The 24,500-nt window shown below is 52.6% G+C and overlaps 1 protein-coding gene across 5 annotated transcripts in view; it reads right to left on the bottom strand.

Annotated features, from left to right (window-relative positions):
• Positions 1-2,157: 2,157 nt before the first annotated feature.
• DTX2 (deltex E3 ubiquitin ligase 2) overlaps positions 2,158-24,500 on the bottom strand; it is a 58,848-nt gene continuing 36,505 nt past the window's right edge. For 2 of the 5 annotated variants that reach the window (XM_067537811.1, XM_067537815.1), the window contains 7 exons: positions 21,311-21,442; positions 9,540-9,626; positions 7,542-7,612; positions 5,713-5,871; positions 5,413-5,574; positions 3,547-3,636; positions 2,158-3,211 (listed from right to left, as the gene is read on the bottom strand). In XM_067537811.1, coding sequence (XP_067393912.1) covers positions 2,987-3,211; positions 3,547-3,636; positions 5,413-5,574; positions 5,713-5,871; positions 7,542-7,612; positions 9,540-9,626; positions 21,311-21,442 — 926 coding nt within the window. In that variant the 3' untranslated portion in view covers positions 2,158-2,986. The remainder of the gene's footprint in view (positions 3,212-3,546; positions 3,637-5,412; positions 5,575-5,712; positions 5,872-7,541; positions 7,613-9,539; positions 9,627-21,310; positions 21,443-24,500) is intronic. The other 3 variants (XM_067537812.1, XM_067537813.1, XM_067537814.1) reach the window with 3 other exon arrangements.

Below are 24,500 nucleotides of genomic sequence, written 5' to 3'. Positions count from 1 at the left end.
CAGGCTACGCAAGCTATTTGCAAAGCGTGAAGCAGAGGGAGAAAGGAGATGCAGCCGGGGTGTGCGAGAAAGGGGGCGGGTTAGGGCCAGACAAAAGTTAATGGGAGGTTTTGGTCAGGCCTGCCCTGCCACATTACAAGAGCGCCTCATCAGTCCCTGCCCTCTGGCCACGCAGCTGCTTTCCAGCCCAGCCAAGCACTGCAGCATTGGCAGTGGTGTAGGAGTTAATCTCTCCCCACCCCTACCGAGCAGACATTGGGCTCCCCAGCTCAGACCCGTCCTGCTGCATTGCACGAGGGCCGGTCTGTCCATTCCGAAGCAGGGCAGGATCGTTAGCCCCCTCTTACAGACAAGGGGAAACTGAAGCACCAGGGTGGGCAGGGATTTGCCCAAAGACCTCCCAGCAAATCCACAGAGCAGCCTGGGCATCTACACAGCGACTTTTAGCCCCACCAGCTGCAGTCATGTGAGCCAGGCCAGCCGCAGCCACACCCCGGGGCTGTTATCCCCTGTGTAGACAGACGCTGGTTTACGTAGGACAATGGGCTGGGACTGCAGCCTCGTCTACACTGACAACTGAGATCGGCATAGCTCTGTTGCCCAGGGCTGTGAACAAAACCATCTGTCCCCTGGAGACTCACCCCTACTGGTCTAACCCTTAGTGCAGACGGAAGGATTCCCCCGTGACCTTGCTGCCGCCTCTGGAGGCCGTGGATTAACTGGCGCGATGGAAGAACCCTGCCCGGGGCTGGCGCGAGCAGCAATGGTGAAGTGCTCCAGGGGTGACGCTGCGGCAGAAGTGGAGAGGTGGCCGTACCCACTTACTCCTGGCTGGAAGAGAAGACGCTCAGCCCACATCTACACCAGCACTTATGGTGGCAAAACCTTTGTCGCTTAGGGAATGCGGGTGGGGGACACACCCCCCTTTCCCCCCTAAGGGAGATAGATTGAGCCGGGACATGTGCTCGTGTGGACAGCCGCTGGTTGAGCTGGTTTTGTTATGGCGGCAGGAGAGCTCGCTGCCATCCCCATAATGCGGCCACCCGCGCGCTCTGCCAGCAGCACAGCTGTACCCCTGCGGCTGTACGCTTGCCAGTGTAGCCAGGGCCTTACTCCTCTTCCAGTCACACTTCACTGCTGCCCGGCCCCACTGCCGGCGTTTAAAGCGGGGAGGGCGGGTAGGGTAGAGCGTCTCTTAGTAATAACTCCCACATGCCACCACACGGTGGCCCCCACTTCCCTCCTTCTGATCACGGTTACGGCTGCTTGAGTGTTTCACTACGCCCCGGGGCCAAGGCTCGCAGGAGAACCTCTTTCCTGGACCTGGGTCACTAAATGCCCCACAGGACAGCTGGCCAGGCTAGCCCCCATGCAGTTTGCCTGGCCAGTTCCAGCGCTGCGGTTCACCTGTTTCATTGCACTAGACGGTGTCTTGACTCCTGAGAAAAGGGACATGAGAAGCGCGCTCCCTGTCTACCTGCCATCTGAGCGCGGGGGGGGGGGGGGGGGCAGCCGCCAGGCTGCGGCCCTCAGTCATTACACTGCAGCAGCTAGTGAAGTGGGGGTTGTGCTGGCTGACGAGCTGCACCGGGAGATCTGGAAGCACAGCTACAGCTAGGCCAGGCTCCTTGCCCCACTTGCCCCTGGCGGAGGGCAGCTGAGCCGCTCAGACTGCGCTGGGCCAGCGGGGCTGTCTCGCTGCCTGGCCTAGCGCAGGCCCCGTCCTTTTAAAAGGAAGTGACTGGAGCCAGGGCTCAGGGCGCTGACGGCTCAGGCTGGGTTTAGCCGCACACTGCCCTGCCTACCCCTTTTTAGAGCATGTTACAGACTGTTAGCAGGGGCAGGCCTCCCGTTCTGTTCAAGCAGAGCTGCAGGGGGGGGGGGGGGAAGGGGGTTTTCTGCGCACGCAGGGCCCTGGCTGGCACTGAACTACTCTAGCTGACGTGTTAACCCGTCACATACAGAGTCTGCTGCTGGCGGGTCCCAGATTCTGTCTCACAGCTACGCCATGTGTCGGGCAGTACAGAAATCTGTGCGTAGCCCCCAGGAGGGTGGAGAATTAACCTCTGCTGCCAGGGAAATGATGCGGCCCTCTCTTCCCTCCAGAGCTGTGACACTACCAGGTAAGGCAGAGACGACATCCTGCAAGAGACAAAACAGCGCTACTCCGAATTGGACACAGCAAGCTACCGGCGCTACCAGCACCATGAAAGGAAAGTCCCTGTGACTGGGGACGCAGAGTCCCTCTGCCAACTCAAGGAACCGCCCTTCCCCCTTGTTCTACCGCATCAGTGCCGCATAGGCCATAGCGCCATGACCTTCCTGCAGAGGGCACAGACCGCACCTGCTGGAAAGAGCCCGGCTGTGGCAGGGCGGGGAGCCACCGCCAGCGTTAACAGAACAGTTGCTCGCTACAGCGTTTGCCAAGTGTCAACTCCAGCGAGGGAGCATGGGTGAGAAAAAAAACTAAACCATCCAACACAGCGTCTTTCAAGGCTAACGACACCTCACCATAGCAATGCAGCGTTTATTATGACCACAGCACAAAGGCATATGTATTAAATCAGCTACCCAGGGATGGGGTGGGGTGGGGGAAGGATGCAAGATGTCCCTCTACGCAGCAAGAGCACAGCGCTTGGCCCGTTACATCACAAAGAAATGTGACGGCTCAAGTGCTTCTGAAGCACACAGAGGAGGGCGTTGATCATCCACCCAAGGACCACATGCCAAGCGTGCGTGCGACAGTGTAATGCCTGAGACACCAAGATCAGGACCCTTTGATTATACAAAAATAACCTGGCTCTCCGGAAAACAGACTGTACAGAACATAGGACTCCAATACAGTGTTATTGCTCCGAATGGGACAAGTGATTAGATGCAGGAACTTAAGGCAACAGGAATAAGTGCAGCAGCAGCTCTCCAGAGGCTTGAGTGGGCCTTGGGTGCGCGTGGCACAGCCGTTGTACCGGTCTGGGACAGCCGCCAGTTACTGTCTCAGGCAGTCCTCGGTGACGCCCTGAGCTGCCAGCTCTGCCAGCACATTGTCCAGGTAGTTGGGGTCGGGGTAGCCGTGGCCGCTGAGATTGGTGTCCATCTCCGTCTTGTGGTGGATTTCGTTCCACACCACCGTGTTGCTCTCGCCGGTCGTGCTAGATGTGCCCACTGTGAAAATCAGGCGTCTCCTCCAGGCCACCCTCAATAGATCCAGGACCTAGAGACGGGAAAGGGGAAAGCTAGATTCCAGCATCAAGGCACCTTGGTTCATTGACAGATTAGAGTTTACTGTTCACATTGGCCTGAAACTATCTTCAGTAGAGCTGGGAGCGGCGCAATGCTGACACAGGCTGGGCGATCTCTGCCCTCCTGCGCTAGCCCGGTTTCCAGCTGGAAGGGGGGTGGGTGATCCAACCAAGTCCATGGCCAGTTCCCCCACACCAGTTTCCCAGAGCAGGGGAAAGATGGGCACATGGAGGGTAGCGCTGCCCACACAGTGGATGGGCCCCCATGCAGAGAGTCAGGAGACCTGGCCTCTATTCCCTCTATTACCTTTCTGCCCTTCTCGTTGTCCGGCAGGTAACAGTAACGGGGAAAGCCTCTGGCTGTGTAGGGCATCCCCGGATTGGGATGCTCTGGCCCCTGCAACAGACAAAGGCAATCAATTTGGTGCCAATTCCAGCTCATCTGCGCAGGCTGACGGCACCAGCTGACTGACTGTTTCCTACAGCAGGGTGTTTGTAGCAGACAGACCTGGGTAGGCCTGCCCCCTCCCTGCTGCACCAAGTCTTAGCCACAGAGCCCGGCCAGCCGCACCCCTCCAGCCCTCTCACTGGCAGAGCGGAGGGCAACTGCATTCCCCAGAATCTGTGGGTCAGCCACAGATCGGTCTCCCTCGCTGACCCACAGGCAAGAGGTGGATTGTGGGGAATGCAGTTTTCGTGCAGGAGGTAGCATTATTAAACTGGGGTCAGGAGTTTCTGGCTTGCAAAGGGGAGTCACTCAGCCATCCCAGGAGATTGAGAGTTCGAGAAGAGAGTTTGAGCAACACCCAAAACAGCTGTGTGGACACTGGCCGTTGGAGATCATTGCCAGGCAGCTTTGTCAGCTGGCTGCTTGCACTACATTAAGAGTTTCCACTGGCCATGTGGCTATTCAGGCGAGTCAGCCAAAACGTTGGCTTGTGGGTGTCTGCCACTAAGGGAAAAGACTTGGTCTCATCTGTAGAGCCTCAACAGCTCAGCACCCCAGGCTGCCTCTCTGCTACAAGTGTAAGCACAGGCCGACCACCCGGGAGACCCGAGTCCAGCCCAAGCTTTGTTACTCGCTCAACGACGCGACCTGGGGCAAAGCATGCCTCGGTTTCCCTATCTGGGAGGGAGGGGGGGAATCTCTTCACCATCCTTCCGTCTGAGGGTTTTTCTATGGTTACTTGCCAGCGTAGTACCCAAGCACCTTTCATGCTATATGGACAGCAGTGGTGAAGTCCCTGGGGACTTCATGGAATCATGGCTGGCACTGCTCCCTTTCCAAGGGAAAGGGCCGACCGAGGATGAAACGTGTTCAAGTCTGATAAGGCCACACATTCCATGGGCTGAGCAGCCACCGCAACGTCTAGCCTCTCTCAACGGATCGTTATGGGGTTCCGAGTTAGTGTCAAGCATGCACTATGGCTGCCGATACTGGCTTTGCTAACTGCAGGTCTAGGACTCAAATGTCCCAGGCAGTAGAGGGCACAGAGGGATTTGGTACCTAGATGATTAATTCAGAAGCGTGTTAACAAGCCCCTTGGAAAAAAACCGTAAGGTGCCCAGATCCCATGGGATCTTCACTAGATTACTCCTCTTACCCAATCCCAATTCTTTAGGTTTAAGGACATCAGACTAAAAGGAACCTCCTGGGTTGAAGGTAACCCAATCGTAGACTCCCATGCCTAAGATCCATCTTAAATTACTTTGGTTTCTTGCTTCCTGTACTCCAATGGGGACGCTGTTCCAGAACTTCACTCCTCTGATGGTTCGACACCTCCTCATTTCCACCCTGAGCTTACGCCTGACCAGTCCCTCCCCATTTGCTCCTTTAGCATCAATAGCTCTCCTCTGTCCGTGGTGTTTATAAGGAACTGAATCAGTCTAATCCTTCGGAGCCCAACCCAATCCCCTGGACTTCAACAGGAACCTGATCAGCCCTTGACTGAATGAGGGAAGAGGGGCACACTGGTGTGATCGGATGGCTGGTGCTTACAAAGTTGTGTGAGGAGTACACATTCCTCCCGGCTTAACTGCGTCACCTATTTATTAGGTGCATTCCGACAGAAGCCAGGCAGCTCAGTCATGGACCAGGCCCTCCTTGCACTGGGCACTGTACAAACAGACCTTGGATAGTTGCTGCCCCGAAGAGGTACAGGTGCCTACATACCTGAGTTCCCCTGCTAATGGAGTACACGATCTGTACCGTCCCGCAGTCCTCGTGGCCAGGAAGGGACTGAGTGATCGTTGAAACCTCCATCTTCCCTTTTGGCTGAGTGCCAGTCTTTTCTCCATAGATGGTTTTACAGGAAGGGCACTGAAGGCTGCCATCCTGTAGGTGAAAAGGGCCAACATCAGAGAGATCGTGCTACAGGAGCGAGGCTACTTGCCATAGTATCTGTACTGCAGCCCCGGGCGCAGCTCATGGATCAGGACCCCAAGGTAAGAAGGGGCCGGGTCGGTGCAGTACCTTGTTTCCGTTGGTGTACATGGCCAAGACGCACAGCAGGTGGAAAGTGTGCTGGCACTGGGTCAGTCGCCCCACCATTTCCGGCTGGATGGTCTTGCACTCACACGCATCGTGGTAGCCAGAAGGCGATGCCAGCCTTTCCATACAGATGAGACAGTCCTGGAAACAAAGAGCAATAAGAAACGTCGTCATTTACCATCAGCATCCGGCTGCAGCTAACTTTAGCTTTGGTGATGCATCAGCTTGCCAGACAGACTCTTTAGAAATTAGTCTTCAGTGGCATTAAACCCCCTCTTAGAGATTTCCTCAAGCTTCAGCTTCCTCCCAGCTGCTTTTACCTACTAGGACAACATTGGTTCTTGTTTATTTTACTTGTCTATCAAGTACGATCTGTAGAGAACGGTCCCTATAGTTGAATAAAAAAGAATATTTCTACACCTCCCACCCTGAAAGATTTCAAAGTCCTATACCAGCTATTCACATCCTGAAATCCTAACCTGAATGGCTAGGAGAGGAAGTTTGCCATGGAGTTTTTGGTGTCCATGAAAGGTGGAGGTGGTTGGACGAGACAGTTTCCATAGATACTGGGTAAGAGACCTGGAAAGCTGTGCCAGCACAACGTGGGAATAGGGATTTGCTAGTCTGGTCTCCAGCCACGTTCAGCCTACTCTTTTCCAGATCAAAAGAAGCCAAACCTCTTAGCACTTTAGTATTAGTAGGTTAAATAAGGCAGCAGCCTTGTATAGCTTCCAGTCTCCAGTCGCCTTGTGTATCCCAGAGATCCTGGAACCAAAGCTGACTCAAGAGCACTGAAGTTTATTTTATTAGCTGCTGAGCGAGGGCAGCTTTCCCCAGGCGCTCTCTGCAGGCAACAGGCATCTGAGATGCAAATATTCTGCTGAGAGGTCACATGTCAGCTGTATCTTCACACGGGGCCCTCTAAATAGGTATGTCCCAGCCTTTTGGATGCACTTCTGCTGGCCTAAGGTCCCAGGTCAGCGTCCACCACTGCCTCCCATTTATTTCTGTGCTTCCTAACACCCATGGAAGCTCGGGTTGCTTCAAACTCTGTTGCATGAATTTTAGGGACAAAAAATAATTAGGCTGTTTTCAGTGGGGGCAGATGACAGAACTAGGAGCAATGGTCTCAAGCTGCAGTGGGGGAGGTCTAGGTTAGATATTGGGGAAAAAAGTTTCCCTAGAAGGGTGGTGAAGCACTGGAATGGGTTACCTACGGAGGTGGTGGAATCTCCATCCTTAGTGGTTTTTAACGTGAGGCTTGACAAAGCCCTGGCTGGGATGATTTAGTTTAGCTTTGAGCAGGGGGTTGGACTGGATGGCCTCCTGAGGGCCCTTCCAACCCTCATTTTCTATGACACTCTGGCTGTGTTGGAGTCTGGAGAAGCTCAAGTTCACACGCACCTGAGAGCAGTGGTGTCCAAGGGCAGCTATCTTGGTAGGAACAGGGACCCTGGAGCATCAATCACATGCATTGTAAGGTGCTGTGTGTGGACTCCAGGCAGCACACAGGTCTTGCAGATGCAAGATGCTCCGAACAATTGGCCTTTTCACCTGGTGTTGACAGGACCATCACAGTGAAACTTCCCAACAGACTTATCTGTGTAGGGCCAGTTCCTCAGCTGGCGTGTATCAGCGAAGGGACCAGCTGACGATCCGGCCAACGGTCTAAATAGCTGCCTAGGGTTTCACACAAGCCTTCCCCAACACACTGCAAGGCAAGCCTCTCGTCCAACTACAGCTGCTTTCGTTTCTGCCATTCTTCCCTGCTGGGGAAAACCTCCTTACCCGGCACGCCTTGGAGTCCTCACCTCATCAGCAGGGGCTTCGCTCAGCTCTTCCACGTATTTCCTCACCACCTGCTCCGGCTCGCTTGGCGTCCCTGAAGAAAGGGAGGGGGAAAAAAAAAAATAGGAAATAAAGATTCCAGAAGGTCCAACATGAGAGAGAGGAGGGGAAAAAAGCAAAGCAAGCAGCAGGCCAGAATGCCAAGAGAAAAAGTTAGGGTTAGAGTCGGAGCAAGTTAATCCAGCAGGGGCCACACTACCAGTGCTCAGATGCTATGGGTGCAGGAAATTCAGCCATTTTAAGGCCAACGGGGACCAATGCTCATCTAGTCAGACCTCCCGCAAAACACAGGCTAGAAACGTCACCCAGTAAACGCCAAGTAGATCAAGAATTGGGCTGTAAAAGCTACCACTGCATGGGGCTACTAGAGAGGGGCGAAGAGCCGCCGCTCCACCGGAAGTTAATGGGAGCTGCAGATGCTCATCCCATCTGAAGACGACCGCAAGGTCCTCTCTAGTCTTCCAACGCTTTGCTGTACATGTTCTCCCCACATACCACAGGTGACACTAAACAGCCCAAGGCCTGGCTCTTTTCAAACACACAGTACAGCGAGAAAGTGGTCTCAGAACCAGGCTCATGGACCTTGTATGTCACAATGGGGGCAGAGCCGCACACAGACACACCCTACAGTCAGTATATCGGCAGCTTGGCAGCCAGGATCTTTACACACTAGTGCTGCTCCGTAGCAGAAGGCAAAAACCCTGACAACTGCTGGATCTGATTAAACACCTCAAGCCTTAATTGTGTCTTCTTCACTTCCCATGTTTTCTGCCGGCTCTCTTCGGTACGAGAGCGCAACGGTGCAACAAGCTCTATGACTGGATCCTGCACAAAGAGCGTCGCACGCCTAGCACGAAAGCAAATCTGTGCTGCGAAAGGAAAGGGCCTTTATTGTGCACAGTTGATCCTGGCTAACACCTCCCAGGCAACACAAGTCACTAGAACGTGATCTGCTTGTTTTAAGAAGACCCAGTCACTAGTGCTGGAGACTGAGCCCAGACCCTCAAAGGCATTTAGGCTTTCCATTGATTCAATGGGAGTTACGTGCCTAGGTATCTCTGGGGATCTGGGCCTGAAATCCTTCTGTTCGCCCTGAGTGAGTTCTCCCCAGGCAGCGAGCTGGCACGAGCACGTGGGTCACTGCACTCCCAGTGCTCACCCGTCAGCAGCAGACCAGATTTCATCCCCGCTGGTACGTCTAGGTACCCCTCCCCACCTCCTACATACCCGGACTCTGGCCTAGGGCCACCCCTAGGATCAAGGCAGCCCAGCGCTCTTCACTGAGCTCACTAACGTGGCAGTCTTGGCAGAGTCCAACACAGAAGCCACCTTGTGCCAAGATGGGGGTGCCCTGCGTCACATCGACAGCGGCCCACGAGACGTCTAGCTCCTTACCACGCAGGAGGTCAAACAGCAGCTTCTGGCCACCCCTGGCCTGGGCCGTGGGGCCAGCCCCGCCCCACCAGCGTGGGGATGGTGGCATTTCACCATACTCCCGCCCCACAGACAAGATCTCTCTCTAGGTTCCCCCACCCCTGCCCGGCAATATGAGGGGGGAGGAGAAAGAATCCCAAATGCGTGGGGGGGTCCCCGACCCAGCCCACCGCCCCGTGAGCTGCCTACAGGCCAGACTGAACGGCAGCAGAGCTAGGAATGAGGTTGTCAGAGGGTCTCAGGGAGCCGTGCCCAATCCCCTCTGAAACGCAATGGGCAGCTCAGGGGGTCTCACTGCTCTAGCAGACAGTTCAGCACCCGGGGGCCAGTGAAGAGAAGGGGGCGCCATTACACAGCTCACTTGCCCCCCAAACGGGTTCGACTGGCTCATGGCGGGAGGGACGTGCTCAGGAAGTGGGAGCCAAGAACCTGAGATGGGTCCCCCTAGCCAATGGAAAGTGGGCTGCTGCCCCTCACGGTCACACGGCGCCACTCGACCTGACGGCGGGGCGACAGACGCTCCTTACCAGTAACTGCGTCCATCATAGGCACCATCAGGCTCTTCCACCAGCCTGTAAAGGGAAACATTTGCTCAATCCACGTTATGACTCCACCTGGCGGAGGGCAAAAGAGAGGACGAGTCACTCAGCTGCTCCCTACCCCCGGCTGCTCCCTGCCCCCCCCAACCCCACTGTAAAGCCAAAAAAGAGACCTACGGATGGATGGACAAGAGAGGAGGCCGGCGGGGCGCAGGGCGGGGGAAGAGGAGTGCCATGACAAATGCTATTACCAGTGAGTAATTCTTCCTTGCCCATTCTCCTCTTCCCCCATCTCAGCCAACAAAGCTGGTGGGGCCCACAGCAGAGGAGCCGACAGCCCCAGGGCAAAGGCGGCGTGCGGCGAGGAACTACCGGACGCGGTGCAAGGTTACCACAGGGCTGAGGCGTTTCAGCAGCTGGTACCTCCAGGCCTCTCCACCCAGGAGGAGCCACACTCTGAGTGACCCCGGAAGGACAGAATCGCTCTGGAAAGGGACTTTGGGAGGCACTGGTGATCTCTATTCGCTGACTCTCCGCGGCCCCAGGGCAGGTTTCCTCAGTTTACAACTCAAAAAGACCTTTCCCTAAGCCCCTGAGATGTGCTCTGGGCGTCGAGCTGGGTCTGGGAACCTGCTCCAGGGTCACAAGAGCGAAGGGTCAATAAGGTAGTTCCACCTGCATGACCTTGTCCTCTTCCAATTCTGCCACCCCCGTCAGCCCCAGCACCGGCAAGCAGGACGCACGTTCTCCGGCACGGTATCTCTAAAGGCAACTCAACAAACAGTCCTACGGACAAAGAACAGGCCAGAGTAGGTTCCAGCACGGTCTCCAACAGCTCCAAATGCTAGGAGGAGAACACAGCAGTTCCAGCTGGTTCTGATCACTCAAGAGTAGTTGTGGTCACGGGGATGGGGAGTGACGAGACTCTGGATGAGTGGTACCCTTTTCAGAGTAGACAGTTTTGGGAAGCAGAGAGGAAGGACCAACCCCTTTTATTTCTTGATTAAGTGGGCAAAGATTCTGCTGCCTCAGGCCCCCTCCCGTAGCTCTGGGTAGCAGACGAACAGGTCTCTTCAGTTCTCAAAGAGCTGGCTGTGTCAGACAGAAGTCCAGGTCGCAGGGCAGCCAGAACAGGCAGCTGTCTCCTAGAAGACATGGCCTGATAGATCAACGTGCAATGTTTCCATTGCTCCTGCCTGTCTAGATTAAGAAAACTATTTGAAAGGCTGCTAAGAGAGCTAATCCTGACTGCATTGGCATCAATGGCTAAATGCCCATGAATATCAAAAGGGACCAAGATACAGCCCAGGGTCTGTAGCCCCAGGGAAACTAGCTCCATCGACACACCCACCCCTTCAGCAGAGGCAGCAGCAAAGAGTTTCTAGCTGACAATCAGGAAGAGAGGTTCAAGGTTGGAAGGGGCCATAACCCCTCTAGTCTGAGCTCCTGACAAGCACAGCATGTGGCTCCCCACCCACTGATAACAGCACCTAGCCCATCCCTTCTAGCATAAAGAAATAAGCACAAGGAAGTAAGGCCCAGCCAGGTACAGGATCCCCCAACACCACACGTTGCTGCTGTTTCCAGCCTCACAATGCAACACTGGCATCCCCAAGGAGACAGGGGATCAGGAAAACTCATTGCATGCTGGGAGATGCAAGAAGTGGGAATGGGGATCTTACACCTGCACCAAGAAACCCCGCTTCACGCTCCCAGCCAGCAGCTTCAGAACAGTCAGGGCAGGGAGCTGCCAGAGCGACCTGACAAGAAGGCCCAGGGCCTGAAAACCAGAGTGGTCAGGACCAGCACAGGGCTGAGCAGCTGGCATGGGCCCTGCCTCAGTTTGCTCATTACCCCCTGAGCAGCAGGAGGGGAGAGGTCTAAAGGTGCTCTTCCCAAGGCCTGCACACACACACACACACACACACACTAGGGGTTAAAGGTTCCGGCCAAGATTCGAAGCGTCTCCGCTTGCTCGGTATGGATGCAATCTAGCCAGACAGCTTCCGGGCTCAGCTCCGAATTAGATCCTGACAAGCTTAGCTCTCCATCCAGGGGAAGGCAGACCGTCCTCCAGAGAGCAAGTCGTGCTTGGCCACAGCCATGACAACCAGGGATCACAGCAATCTCCCTGCAGCTGATGGTACAACAGTCTGTGTCCACAAGCCAAGACACAATGATCAAACAGGGATATCTACCCAGCTACAGGCAGCAGGGCTAAAGCTCACACTCCTAGAAGGCTGAGAACCACAAAACGTCCTAAATAACAGCTGTAGCGCTACAGGCTAGCATCTGTAAACTGATCCAGAGACCCAGAAACCCACAGCAGCACATACAGATACCAAGATCACCCCTGCAGGCAGCTCCATGCCAGAGACAGCAGCAGAAACCTGACACTACAGCCCCTTCAAATGATTTTAATACAAACAGCTCAGCAATTCCTTACCTCTCAGCCTGCCTGCCTGCCTGCCTGCACTAAGGACCCCTTTGAAAGAAGGCTCTACCCCCTGCTAGGGCCCACCTGGGCCCAATTTCAGCAAGGAAGCTGTTGGCACTGGGTTATTAAGAGGGGAAGGAGGAAGAGGATTCACCTGTGGGAGACCATCCCTGATTGGGGAGGGGTCATGGGAGCTTACAGGGGGCCAGTGAAGTTCAGTTCAGTTCAGTTCAGTTCCTCAGAGGACATGGGGGAGCGTGTCTGGGGGAGCAGACCAAGGCTACTCACATAGGGTGGGAAAGGCGAGCATGTGTGAATTTAAACACTGTCCAGGGGTTACCTGATAATGCAACTCTCGTGTTCAGTCTGGTTGAGGGGAGCCAGGGGCCAGACTGGCTGGGGGAAGAGTGTCGGGGGGGGGGGGGGGATGTGATCCTCCCTGCTTTAGCTGGGCAATCAGGATTGCCATGAAGTTCCTAAAGATACCAACCCAAAGGGGGGGGAGGGGGATACAAGTGATAACAGCCGCAAAGCAGACACGCTGCCACTCGCGTGGCAAGGTGGAGAGGTGCAAAGATACATCCTTCAAACGAAGCAAGCAAAAGAACTCCTTGGGGTACAGAGCTGGGCTGAGTCCACGCCCAGTTCCACCACAGGGCTCACCTGAGCGACCCTGAGCAAGTTCCTAGCTCATTCTCTGCGAGTTGCTAGCCCTTCCCCCCTCCTGCGGCTGGGGAGGCGCTACAGACTGAAAAGAGATCTCGATCGGAAGGATCTTTGTCCTGAACCCTGGATGTTCTTGTGCAGGACGATCCTGAACCCCCAAGTGTCTGTGCACTGTGCAGTTAATTGCTCTCGCTGGTTCCTGGGACACAGCATGAAACGAGCTGAGACCCGAGGGGTGAAGAGGGGAAGGGCTGGAAGAGATGCAGGCAGGGCTGAGGCTCTGATGTTTCTCTGTTTTCCTCTCTACAGCTCAGTTCTTTAGGGAAGGGCCGTGCGTTTGTTCGGCTCTTCCACCAGGCCTGCGGTCCGGTCCAGCCCTTTAACCGTACGTGCCTGCAGCCCCCGTCGCAGCAGGCACTGACCTACTGCAAGGGGAGCGCTGTCAAAGGCAGCCCACCCCAGGAAGGCTGCAGCCTGCTCTGTGCTAGCCAAGACAAGAGGCACCTTGTGGCTTTTGCCCAGTGAAGCTTCAAGGGCCCTGGTCCAACTGGCCAGCACAGCCCACAAAGCAGGAGGGGCTGTTTGCGGTGCTGCACAGCACGGGTTAGCCCTCAGCCGGACGTACGATTCCTGGCCCCTCTGCCCCGGGCTGGGGATGCGGAGGGGGTCAGCGAGATGATCTACCCCATACACACGCTGGGGTGCAACCAGTCCGTTGGGTATCTCGAGGTCTCAATTCCCAGCCTGCTTGCACCTTCAGCCCTAGAGAGGGGCGCAGCAGTCGTTTCTCTCTGCAAAGGCTGGGAAAGCCGAGATGCTCCTTCACTTAGCTCGTTCCCAGCAAACGTGAGGGTGAGACGGACTGCAGGCGTCACGAGAGCCATTGCGCTGCTTCCGCTGCCCTCTGAACAGTCGCGGCCTGGCGCTTCCCCAGCACCGGCAGAGGGGATGGAGGTAGGGAGGCACTGCGCTCCAGCGCTCTGTCCACCAGCACTGGGAAGATCTTACCCAGCTGCTCCAAGGGATGCATGGTTTGATGGTTGGGGACTTGGGTTCTTCCCCCAACCCATGAACTCCTCCCCCGGGCTAAGGCAAGCTCCCAGCAGGCTTTATGGGATGGGGAAGGGGAAGGCGCTCTGCCCAGCCAAGCTGTCAAACCCCACCCCCTGCACATCTGGATTGGGCCTGGAGCCTAGACTCTTGGCACAAGAGGGAGGATCCAACGGGTCCTCAGTCAGCAGGAAAAGCGCAGCTTCTGCCATGGCCTATCCAGGGGAGACACTGGGGGTGTCACAGGGCTTGGTACCAGCCAGCAGGAGTGGGAAGATGTAGTTACCCAGCCTGGGTCCACGAGTGTTTCCAAGCAATCCCCCACTCCTGAATTCACAGGGGTGGCGCCGGCACCCGGGACAGGTGCCTCCCTTAGTGCCAGAAGGGGAGACGCAGAGCAGAGGCAGCGCGAAGAGCCTGGCCTGTGTAGTCAGTCCCCTCTGCTACAGGCCGAGCAGAGCAGAGGTGGCCACAGTCCCAGGGTGAGGGAGAGGAGTCCCAGCTCCCCCTTGTCCAGCACTTACTGGGCCAGAAGATCCCCGCGGGGGGGATGTTCCTAGAAGGCAACCACCACTTCAGGTAACAGCCCTGGAATGCAGAGGGTTGGAGGTGGGGGGGCGGATTCAGGTGGGACCTGCCGAGCAAGCCGTGCAGGGTTGTAAATCTCTGGGGAAGCTCAGACAGTTGTGGTCACTGCGAAGACAGAGGCTCCAACTTTCCTTGCAGGGAAAGAAGCCTGGGCTGCAGGTCCTGGGCAAGCCTGGAGGCAGAAAGCCGGCCCAGCCGTTCGTGGAGCACTTTGGCTGGAGAGCACTGTCTGAGCCCGAAGCGGTTTAGCTACGTGCCCGGTTGCAGGCGATGCTCACCACCACCCACTTCCAAGGCGGCCGTCTGATGGCACCTGCCACACGTGCCTCAACCCCAGCCTCAGGAGCGTGGCTGGGATCTCGAGCTCTGACTGCGGGATCAGGCAGCAGACACCTCGCCTTGCAGCGTTTCCCTCTGGGCTGCTCCTTTTTAAGATTCTTCTTTTCCTCTGGGCTGGGAGCTGGCTAGGGAAAGGAGGCAGACACGGAAAAGGAGGCAGCAGGGCAGAGGGCAGCAGATGGCTGGAGGTGTGCCAGCGGGGAGATCTGCTTAGGAGGAATCGCAACGCCCTCGGCCTTGTGTCCCTCTCTGCAGCACAAGACAAATGAAAACAGTTGTAGAGATTCACCCACATCCAGAAATGTTGAGGATGCTCCTTGCTCAAGCCTGCTGCACAGATGCATGAAGCCTGGGATCTCCTTTATGATTTATGGAGCACTACACAGGAGGATGGGGCTTTACAGGGCAGATAAAGAGAGAGTCCCTGCCCAGAGGAGGAGGCAATGCCACAGGGAGGGGCGAGGATGAGAGTGAGGACAGTGGGGTTATGTAGAGACTTAGAAAGCTACGATCTGCCTTGCTGGTCAGAGCAGCTGGGACACCGGCCTCAGAATATCGATGGTGCACCGCCATCTCCCAAACTCGAGATCAGTTCCTACTGTGTCTCCTCTCAGTCTGGGGCAGAAAACCATCACACACCAGAATGCTGCCAGCCTGCTTACACCTGATTGTAGACCGCTGCTACAAACGACACCGGCTGAATACGCAGCTTCCCGCTGGCTCTTTTCGCTTTGTGTCTCTGCTAAGCACTGAGCCGAGGGAGGAGAGAAGGGTCTTTGCTGGCCTCAATGCTGCACAGACCTGTATGCACAGCAGAGGGCCCCGTATGAATCGGGATGGAAAAAGGCATCACAATTTGGCAAAATGTAACCCAGAGTGCGTGGGGAGGAGTGCCTCGGGTCACCCTATGCAGTCCCCTTGCCAATCCTCTGCACCAACCCATAGAACCAGGGGAAGGTGCCAATGTGAGTGTTTCAGGGTATGGCCCCCCCCCGTTCTGTCTCCTGCTCTGAGCAGGGTGGATTCGTTCACTAGGGGACTCGCTATTTTTCTACCAAAGAGGCACCAGATTTTGGCACAATATCACCTTCCATAGGTATTATGCCAATAATTCCCAGGAGATGCTACAAGAGCCTTGTCAAGCCACAAGAGGCTGCCTACAAAGCTAAAGCGTTGGTTTCAGGGCACTTAAGAGGCAGATTTTCAAAGATCCCTGCACCCACACAGGCAGCAAAATAGGTGACCAGATTGTCCAACGAGTTTAGTGTGCCTTAGTGCATGGCGGCTGCTCAGCTCTGGAAAATCTGGCCCCAGTTGTGGGTGCTGAGCATTTGAAAATTTGGCCCCAAGAGAAACTCTCGACCCTAACACCTGATGTGACTTTATTTCATCTAAAGTTAGGTCCATGTGTTCAGCAATAATGTGAGATAAGAACCATTCCAATTTGATTGAGATCCTTGCCTGGAAACTTAGGTTCTCCCCCAAAGCGGACCGAAGTGTGTAGGCATGGCATTGTCTTACAAGCTTGAAAAGATATAGTCAAGAGAGCAAAAAGCAGAGACGTAAGCAGTTATGGTATTTACCAAGAGATCGAACCGCAAGCTGAGAACAACTACATGTGATTCAACAGATGCACCACCTTGTATTGCTCCAATCTGTACCCTAAGGAAATTTGCTTTGAGGCTTTTGTGCAAATCTTCTTTGCTCCATCAGTACCCTGGTTTTTCTAATGCTAAACACTCTTCTTCCATTGCTCTTTGGAGTCAGTACTGGGTTGAAAAATACTATTGCATAAGCTAATTATGTTGCCTATCACCCCCTGGTCATTTGTTGCTTTACTGATAATTTGGGAAGTGAAGGAAGGTTCATTGTTCCTGCATTTACAGGAAAGAGGATAAATTCTTTTCCTAATGCTACCCATTTACTGGAGACAATAAACCTCTTACTAAGATGGGGACTTTCCCCGGATAACACTTAGCAGCTGTGTTTGGATGCTTGCTCAGCAGTCCAAGGCTTACGGAAATAATGCACTTCCTTCTGGCTACCAAACGGAGCCGTGTGGTTTGCAGCAGATATTCTTTCACACAGGCCAAACATGGAGACATTATTTCTAACTAAAGCTCGGGAAAGAGATCGCCCTCCCCGACTATTTTTGCACAGCATTTTCCTGTTTTTGAAGCCAGTGGATCTAAGCGTCAACTACAGTAAACTGCATAATCCAGCTGTTCCAATGGGCGCTCCTAAAGGGGCTTGGAGTATTGCATATGCTTTAGGGCAGTCGGGTTTCATGTTCTTTTGCATGGATGAGTCCTTGACTGGAGTTTTTTATTTTTCATTTCCCCAGTGTACTCTTGCTAATCCCGTGTCTCTAGTGACCTGAGAAGAATGACCTCCCTGGAGGAAATCTGTACGGTGTAGAAGACCAATGAGGCACTGGACTCTTGGAGAAATGAAGCTTGTGGAGTAACTCTTCACCCTCCTAACAGGGTGGGCTGTCTCTTTATGGAAGCATTTGGAACCCCTCCCCCCCAACTCCCACTTAGGGATTTAGCTCTCCTGCCCATGGTGTGAAAGTGAAATAAATCAAGTTCATCACTGCGGCGTTCTGCATCTCTCTCTCCTCCCCAGAACAACAGGAAGGACAAATAGGCAAACGCTCACACCTGCTTAAGAGCTAGTGTGGGTGAATTGCTGGACTGTGACTAGTGGAGTCAGATCAGCCAAGCCCTGATGGAAACACAGGTGCAGCTAGCTAGCAAAGGGCACATGAAGCACAGTAATAGTGCAACCCCCCCCTCCTGTCCCCATAAAACAACCACAGGAGAAGATGGATAAGCAGAGAAGCTATGGCTGAGAACTGGCTAGCGAGCCTCATGCGCCGAGACATTTTGGTTGTACTGTACTCGAGCATTACCGTGGCTGTGTGCTTTGGTCTCTCCCCTTGGCATTTCATTTAATTTATCCTATTTGGGCTGCTGCACCTGTTGTCTCCATTGAGCCAACCTAGCCCCTGGGTTCTGAGACAGCCAGGAACAAGAAGTGTCAGGATGGACCTAAAATAGACACACTCACTATATTACTTTTCTCCTTGCACTGACAGATTCTGATTCTCTTGCAGAATTGGTTCTGTAGCTTTACGCCAAGGTAAAAATGGTGCGTTCTCTGTTTTACATAAGGTGGAAGTGCAGAGGTGGCTTGAAATGTACTCACTGTATAATTCATCTGTCCCAGAAAATCATCTACAGAACAACATGGTATCCACTAATTATCTTCCTCAGTCAGTACAGGCCAGGTATTTGCAGAAGAGCAGCATAATTCAGTTTTGGTTTCTTTAGCTCTTTCTCTTAAACAAAACGAAGGTTGGATTTGCTGATGCGCAGATCTGACCTCTTTATTAAAATGCTCTGTGTGATCAGTTATGATATCCTGTAGTGCTGGTATGGAAACAAACAGCAACACAGGGATTTGTGATGGTGACTGTGGGACTTAAAACCAGCCACCTGAGAAATTGACAAAGTTCAGCCCTCTGGTTCTGCGACACTAGAAGTGACTGACTTTCAGGTTCAGACAGCAACCCATCCTCACGCCTCTCAGCCCTAGGACCGAGAGATTATAAGTATTTACACAGTTTACTAATGCCTTTGCCCAAGGATGCATCAGTTTATAAATCTCTCTGGGATACAAGAATGTGGGTGTTTGTGATACAGCAACTTACAAAGCGTAACAGGCTCAAAGGGATAGAACGTCCCATTTCGGATCTCGACAGCTAACAGATCTACAAGGAATGACTGGGCAAAAGTGTCATCAAAATGAAAAACAGGTTTCAAGTGGCCCTTAGTTAGTTCCACTGCAGTAATGGCGAAGGACCTCAAGCAGGGCCAGAGCCCTTTAATGCTAAAAGGGACATAACGCTTTAGAGGGCCTGATCCTGGGAGGAGCTGAGCACTCTTTACTCCCAGGGAGCTGAATGCCTAGGACCTTGCAGGATCGGGCCCATAAAGCAAACAGAACCTCAATGAGCAAACAAAACGGTAAATGGAATACATCATTTTTCTCCACTGGGGGGAGATACCTGCCTGCTGGGTATTAATACGAGCCATCTGTGCTGGAAAGGGCCTGGCTATGAAAGTCCCTCCACGCATGAGCCACTAAAATAACAATGGAAAAAAACAACGGACTAGATCCTCTTGGCTCCGCACCCCACACCTCGCCTAGCTGGCATGAATATCATTCACCCACCGAAGGGGCATCACCCCTCCCTCTCTCTGGAGACTTCTGCTCAGACTTTCCCTCCTGGCCTTTAATGCAGCTCTAACTGCAGCAGAACCAGTAAGAGACTCAAGAAGCGTATCTGGGACCCTCGGCCCTGATCTCCGTTGCCATGTTGCGTGTCTTCTCCACCTCACCTTCTCTCTTGTTCCTCTCCCCCTCTCCTTCTAACCCTCCTTTCATTTCCTCGCCTCCTTTGCTTAGCAGCCTGCTCCTTCTCCCCCATGGCCCCTTCCAGTCTCTTCTGTCCCTCACCTTCCACTGCTCCCGCCGCCCACCCCACAATCACACTCTGCTTCTGCTGCAGTGTACGCCCGCTCGATCTCCTCTATTCCTCCCTCGAGAGGCTCCTGCTCCTTCACCTTTCTCTCCCCACCACCCTGCCCCCCATTCCTATGTCACTGACCTCAAGATCTCCAGCATCCTTCCCAACTTTTATTTTCCCATCCTCCTCATTTCCCTCATCCTGAGCTCAATTCTTTCCTCCAGCCACCAGCTGTATCTTCCCTGCCTTCCTCCCCTCCACCCAGAGACCAACTCTCGCATCTTCGTACCCAGCCAGCCGGACACACAGATTCCTGCCTCGGAAAGTATCCCAACACCCCTGGGCATTTCTTCCCTGGAGAACCTTTTCCCCTTTAGTGACCCCAACTGGGTTTCCAGGTGGGAGAGGTCACTAGTGGCACATGGCTGGACAAACACCTGTCAGGGATGGTCTAGGTCAGTGTTTCTCAATTAAATTTGGCCATGGAACCCTTTTGAACTCGATAAATAATTGCGGAGCCCCCCAAACTCTTGACAGTATTTTTATGTATGGGGCCAAAAAAATGTTGAAATAAGCAAATTATATACAACTAGGTCAGCGTTTCTCAATTAAATAAAAATTAAATTACTTACACCCAATGCCCTCCGCCGAAAAATCCGGGACATCTTCCCTTTTTCGGTGGTGCGGAGAACAGCTGCTCGTGGAACCCTACCAGGGTTCCGCGGAACACCAATTGAGAAACACTGGTCTAGGTATACTTGGTCCTGCCTCAGCGGGGGGGGGGGGGGGCCTGGCTGGATTAGATGATCACTCAAGGTCCCTTCTAGCCCTCCATTTCTATGATTCTACGCAGCTTAAGCCTGCTGTGTTGCCGCTCTCAGTCCCTCTTCCTCCTCTGCAAACAGTCCAACATGCAGGAGGAGGGAATAGGGAGGAACGCCCCGCCTGGATGCACGGCCAGACAGAGGTGGCTCATTCCTGTGACCACCCCTGCTAGCTTGAGGCTGGGTAGCTGGGGCTGCAGCTTTGGGTGCCGGACCCATGCTTTTTGGTAACGTGTTTCTGTGCCAAGTGCCGTTCAAGCAGAAACGTGGGCCCAGCAGCTTCGCCTCGGCTGAGCAGCTTAGTTTGGGACAGGAAAGTAAACTACGCCCGTGGCTCTGTAGCTGGGCTGGCATACACCGTCAGCCCACCTTTGCAAGAATGGATTAACTGAGATTTCCCCCTTGGTTCTACCGTTGGCCTTTCCCCATGGCAGAGCACCGGGCTGGGCTGGCAGTCACAAACACGCAGGCCTGGCTCTCCCAACCCGGCCTGTGGCTTGTGAAACAACGGCCTCCACACTGCTGAGGTTGCATGTCTTGGAGATGCCGGGATGAGCAGGAAGTGGAGAAACCACGGTGGAGATGACTAAGCGTTGCATCACGGCCACGGTAGCTGCTGCTGCCATCATTCTGGGTAGACAGCCTGGAAACCCAGCTGCAGTGGGTCCCATTCCACTGCTTCAACCCACTGCTGAGCTGTAGGACGTGGGTTTAACACATTTGACCCTATAAAGCCCTAAATGGCCAGGGACCGAGTTATCTGAACCCTCTTTCCCTGTGCTCAGTGATGAGCCGCAGGGCCCCCGAGCTGCAGACCCACTGGAGAGCAGCTGAAGGATGTATTCCACAAGGGCCCCATCACTCTGGAACTCACCACCTCCCCGATCAGCAAGGGACATTTTTGTTTGTACAGCCCCGAGCACCCTGGGATCCTGGTCCATGACACTCCCTGGTGCCAGAGTAATACAAATCATAGATAATAACAACTGACCTTCATTCAGAGTCCCCAGCAAGGCCCTGGCTGTCAGGGATAGAGGATCTTGGTGGGAAAGGTCTGAAATAAGCAGCTGGCTGCTGCGTTATTCAATATGTTAATTACTGGTTGAAGGGAGAGGGGTTAGAGGCATGGTCTAGTTTTACATCTTATTTGACAATGTGTCAAGCAATGTTTAGAGCAAGGGAGAGGAGCCCTGCTCCTCTTTATAGAGTGAGTGCATCATGTAAGATTAGAAAGGCAGGCCGAGGGGGAAAATGAATAGTGAGTGGAGAGATAAAGAGAAGGAGATTGAAACAAATACCAGAGAGCTTGAGCAGCAACTACCTTTCTTGGACACTTTCCTCCCTTCCTTAACTGAGCTGTGTTTTTTACTGGCTCTACGAATGCAGGCAGGATGTGGTGCACAGGTCAGATGCACAGGAAGTCCAGTGGCTGACATCAGAATAGCCGTCATGCCTACAGGGGACATGAGATCGACATGCAGGAAGGAAACAAGGCGGAAATAAATTTATTTAAAACAAAAAAAACAAAAAACAAAAAAAAAAAAGGAATTAATTTTTCAAAGAAAATTTAAAGAAAAACCCTTGATTCAAAGAACATGAAATATTGGTAAAGCAAATCACTGGGAAAGGTGATTCAGTTTGATTCAGTGCACAGACAGGAGCTGGAGAAACTGGAAGGGTAGCAGCTTGGATGGTAGACTGAAGTGGAGGAACACATTCATGAATTCGATAAATGCTACCTGTAGCCGCTGCTTTAACAGAAGGGTCGTCACCTCAGACTTGGAGTCCATGGACTGAGTTTAGCACTATGCTATTTTGATCTGTTCCTAGATTGTAAACGCCTTGGGGCTGAGACTGAGGACCCTACTTTCAGTTATACTGGTGTAAATCTGGAGTGGCTCAACTGGTTTCAATGGAGTTACACTGGGTTCACACCAGTGCAGCAGCAGAACGGACTCGCTGTCAAATTCTAGGCCTCATGGAGCCTGGGACATGTTTGCACATTGACCCAATTCACTGAAACACCGAAGCACATGCTTAACTTCAAGCACTACAGCAGCCTCGTTGACTTCCACTGAATCGCTGAGGCGCTTTGCTAATCAAAGCCACAGGAAAGCACTGTCTTAGGACGGATTTGTTGAATGCAGCTTGTTAATGTTAATTATTCCTCTTAAAAGCACACCCGTTCCCTAAAGGGAAATTGGCACAGAGAGAACTGCAGGTTTGAGACTATTAATCTAATGCTGCAACGTTCACTACTGAAATACAGGCCAGTTACAATCCTGAATAATCTCATGCAAGGAAACTCCCCCAATGCTTATATAGTCAAGGAACCTGCTGCTTTCCTCTCTAGCAGAGTATTCTACCCTGACAGATGCCAGGATATTTAATACATCCCTTTTGAATGCAGCTCTTGACAGTGGTCAACATTTAGCAAGAGTTACCCACAAGGGTAGTACACGAGATACACGTAATGGTATTTCCCTAGCCTTAGGGTTTCCCCTACATGGGAAGTGTTGGTAATCAATAGATCGTAACTCGGCTAACTGATATTTTAAGTATTTTGTTTCTCAAACCTTTGTTCAGTTGGGGAGGGAAAGGCAGTGTAAAAGGGTACACAAAATACATTCGTTCTTTAACTAGTTCAATACAGTACTATACACAGGCACACGTTATAAGCAACTGAAAACAGGGTTTTATCATGGGAAGCCTCAAGAAACCTTAAGTATAAGTGACACTATCAGCTCCACCTAAAATATGTAACTCAGTAAGAGGCTTCACGGACTTTGTGTAGTCAAATGCCCCTGTGCAAGGACAGTGCGAAATGCTATCCAATAAGAATTCTCCACTCACAGCAGTGACGGCATTCTGCACACACTTCGCAACAGTTGTATTACAGTGTGTACGTACGTACGTATACACACACACACACACACACACACACACACACACAAATTACAGTAGCTTCTATAGCTCCTTCTTTCTATTGTTAAGGACACCCCTGACTCTAAGACCTGACAACCTAAGGTTCTGATCCAAAATCCATTGAAGGCAATGGAAAAACTCCCAATGGACAAACACAGAAAGTGGGGGAGAAAGGAAAGATTATCAACCACATTTTATAGATGGGGAAGTGGGACATCGAGATTAAGTGACTTGCCCAAGGTCACCTATAATACCAATGGCAAAGCAGGAATTAAACCAGATCTCGCAAGCCAACATCTTAAGAGCAAGACCATCCTTGCTTGTAAGTGACTACAAGAGGGGCCAGGCAGTGAAGAATTGGGTCTGATATTTGTATCCTTTCTACAGCAGTATAAAAGCTACTCCGAGTACAAATTGTTACTCCGAGAAACCAAGTATGATGGGGATGGACATTTTAGAAATGCAAGTCAGACTAAAACAGAAATGACGTAAGAAACAAGGCAACCCCTTTTAAACGGAAGATTGGAGGGGGGAAAATGAGAGAAAAATAAAGGAAGGAGGAAAAAAGGATAGGAAAGAGAGAGGTTTTAGGAAATGAATGAAGTTCTGTCAGAGAGATCTAGACAGAGCACATGTATAAACTACAGCCACACTCCAACAGACCGGAAACAGCTTTTAATGAAATCTCTGATGACCGTCAATCTCTCTGTCGTCTTTCACATCACCGCTGCTGACCAAGAGACATGAAAATGGAATCGCAAGGCTTTGGCTAGATTCAGTGCCGAAGGCCAGCGCTCCTGATCTCCAAACAGCTTCCACTGGGGTGGACAGTAACACACAAATGCTTAACTGGTAACACACAGACGCCCCTCCGTAAGCAGCAGCCTCAGGACAGGAAACGCAGAAAGAGCCCCCAGCATCTCTGGGGTGTTGGTAAAGAGAAACTCTTGATTTTCAGTGGCTACTAACCTGCAGTCCTGGTAATGAGAGCAAAAGCTAGATTCTCAGCTGCTGGAAATCAGCGTAGTTCCACCGAAGCTAGGGCTACACCAGTTCACATAAAGCCTGGAACCAGGCCCATAACCTTACCAGTGAAAACAGTCAGTCATCAGAATCGAATTTCTTTTTACTGCTCGACTGAAAGCCTGGTTCCTGCAAGATTGCTCTGCTGTGCACCCTCAATTTCCAGTGCAAGCCAAGACTGCTCATCAACCTCCAGGAAGCGTCTTGCAGGACTAGACTGTAAATCCTTTTGCAATATCCTAAGCCATTCCATAGAAATGGGACACCAACTTCTTTTCATTAATGGAGAATACATGGATCTTTTTTATTCCAGCCGTTTTAGTCTTAACTATGCAATAACTGACTGGCTGCACATACGTTCATCTGGTCACTTTTCACTGGTTGAAGGATGAACTAATTCATCTTTAGAATTGGTGGATATGGACTCTCTGACTTTGGAGTCAGAACACCATTCAAGAGTGACAATTTGCTTCACCACATTTATTAAGAATCTTGGCTACAAAAAGGAAAACCAAAGTGTTTTGTGCCTGTCTAGACTGTGAAAAAGGTACTAATGCGGGAAG

This window comes from Emydura macquarii, unplaced genomic scaffold (genome assembly GCF_026122565.2).
Source record: "Emydura macquarii macquarii isolate MOO-44397 ecotype Brisbane River unplaced genomic scaffold, CSIRO-AGI_Emac_v2 contig_450, whole genome shotgun sequence".
Classification (NCBI taxonomy): domain Eukaryota; kingdom Metazoa; phylum Chordata; order Testudines; family Chelidae; genus Emydura; species Emydura macquarii.
This window is presented reverse-complemented; position numbering and strand designations above follow the sequence as displayed.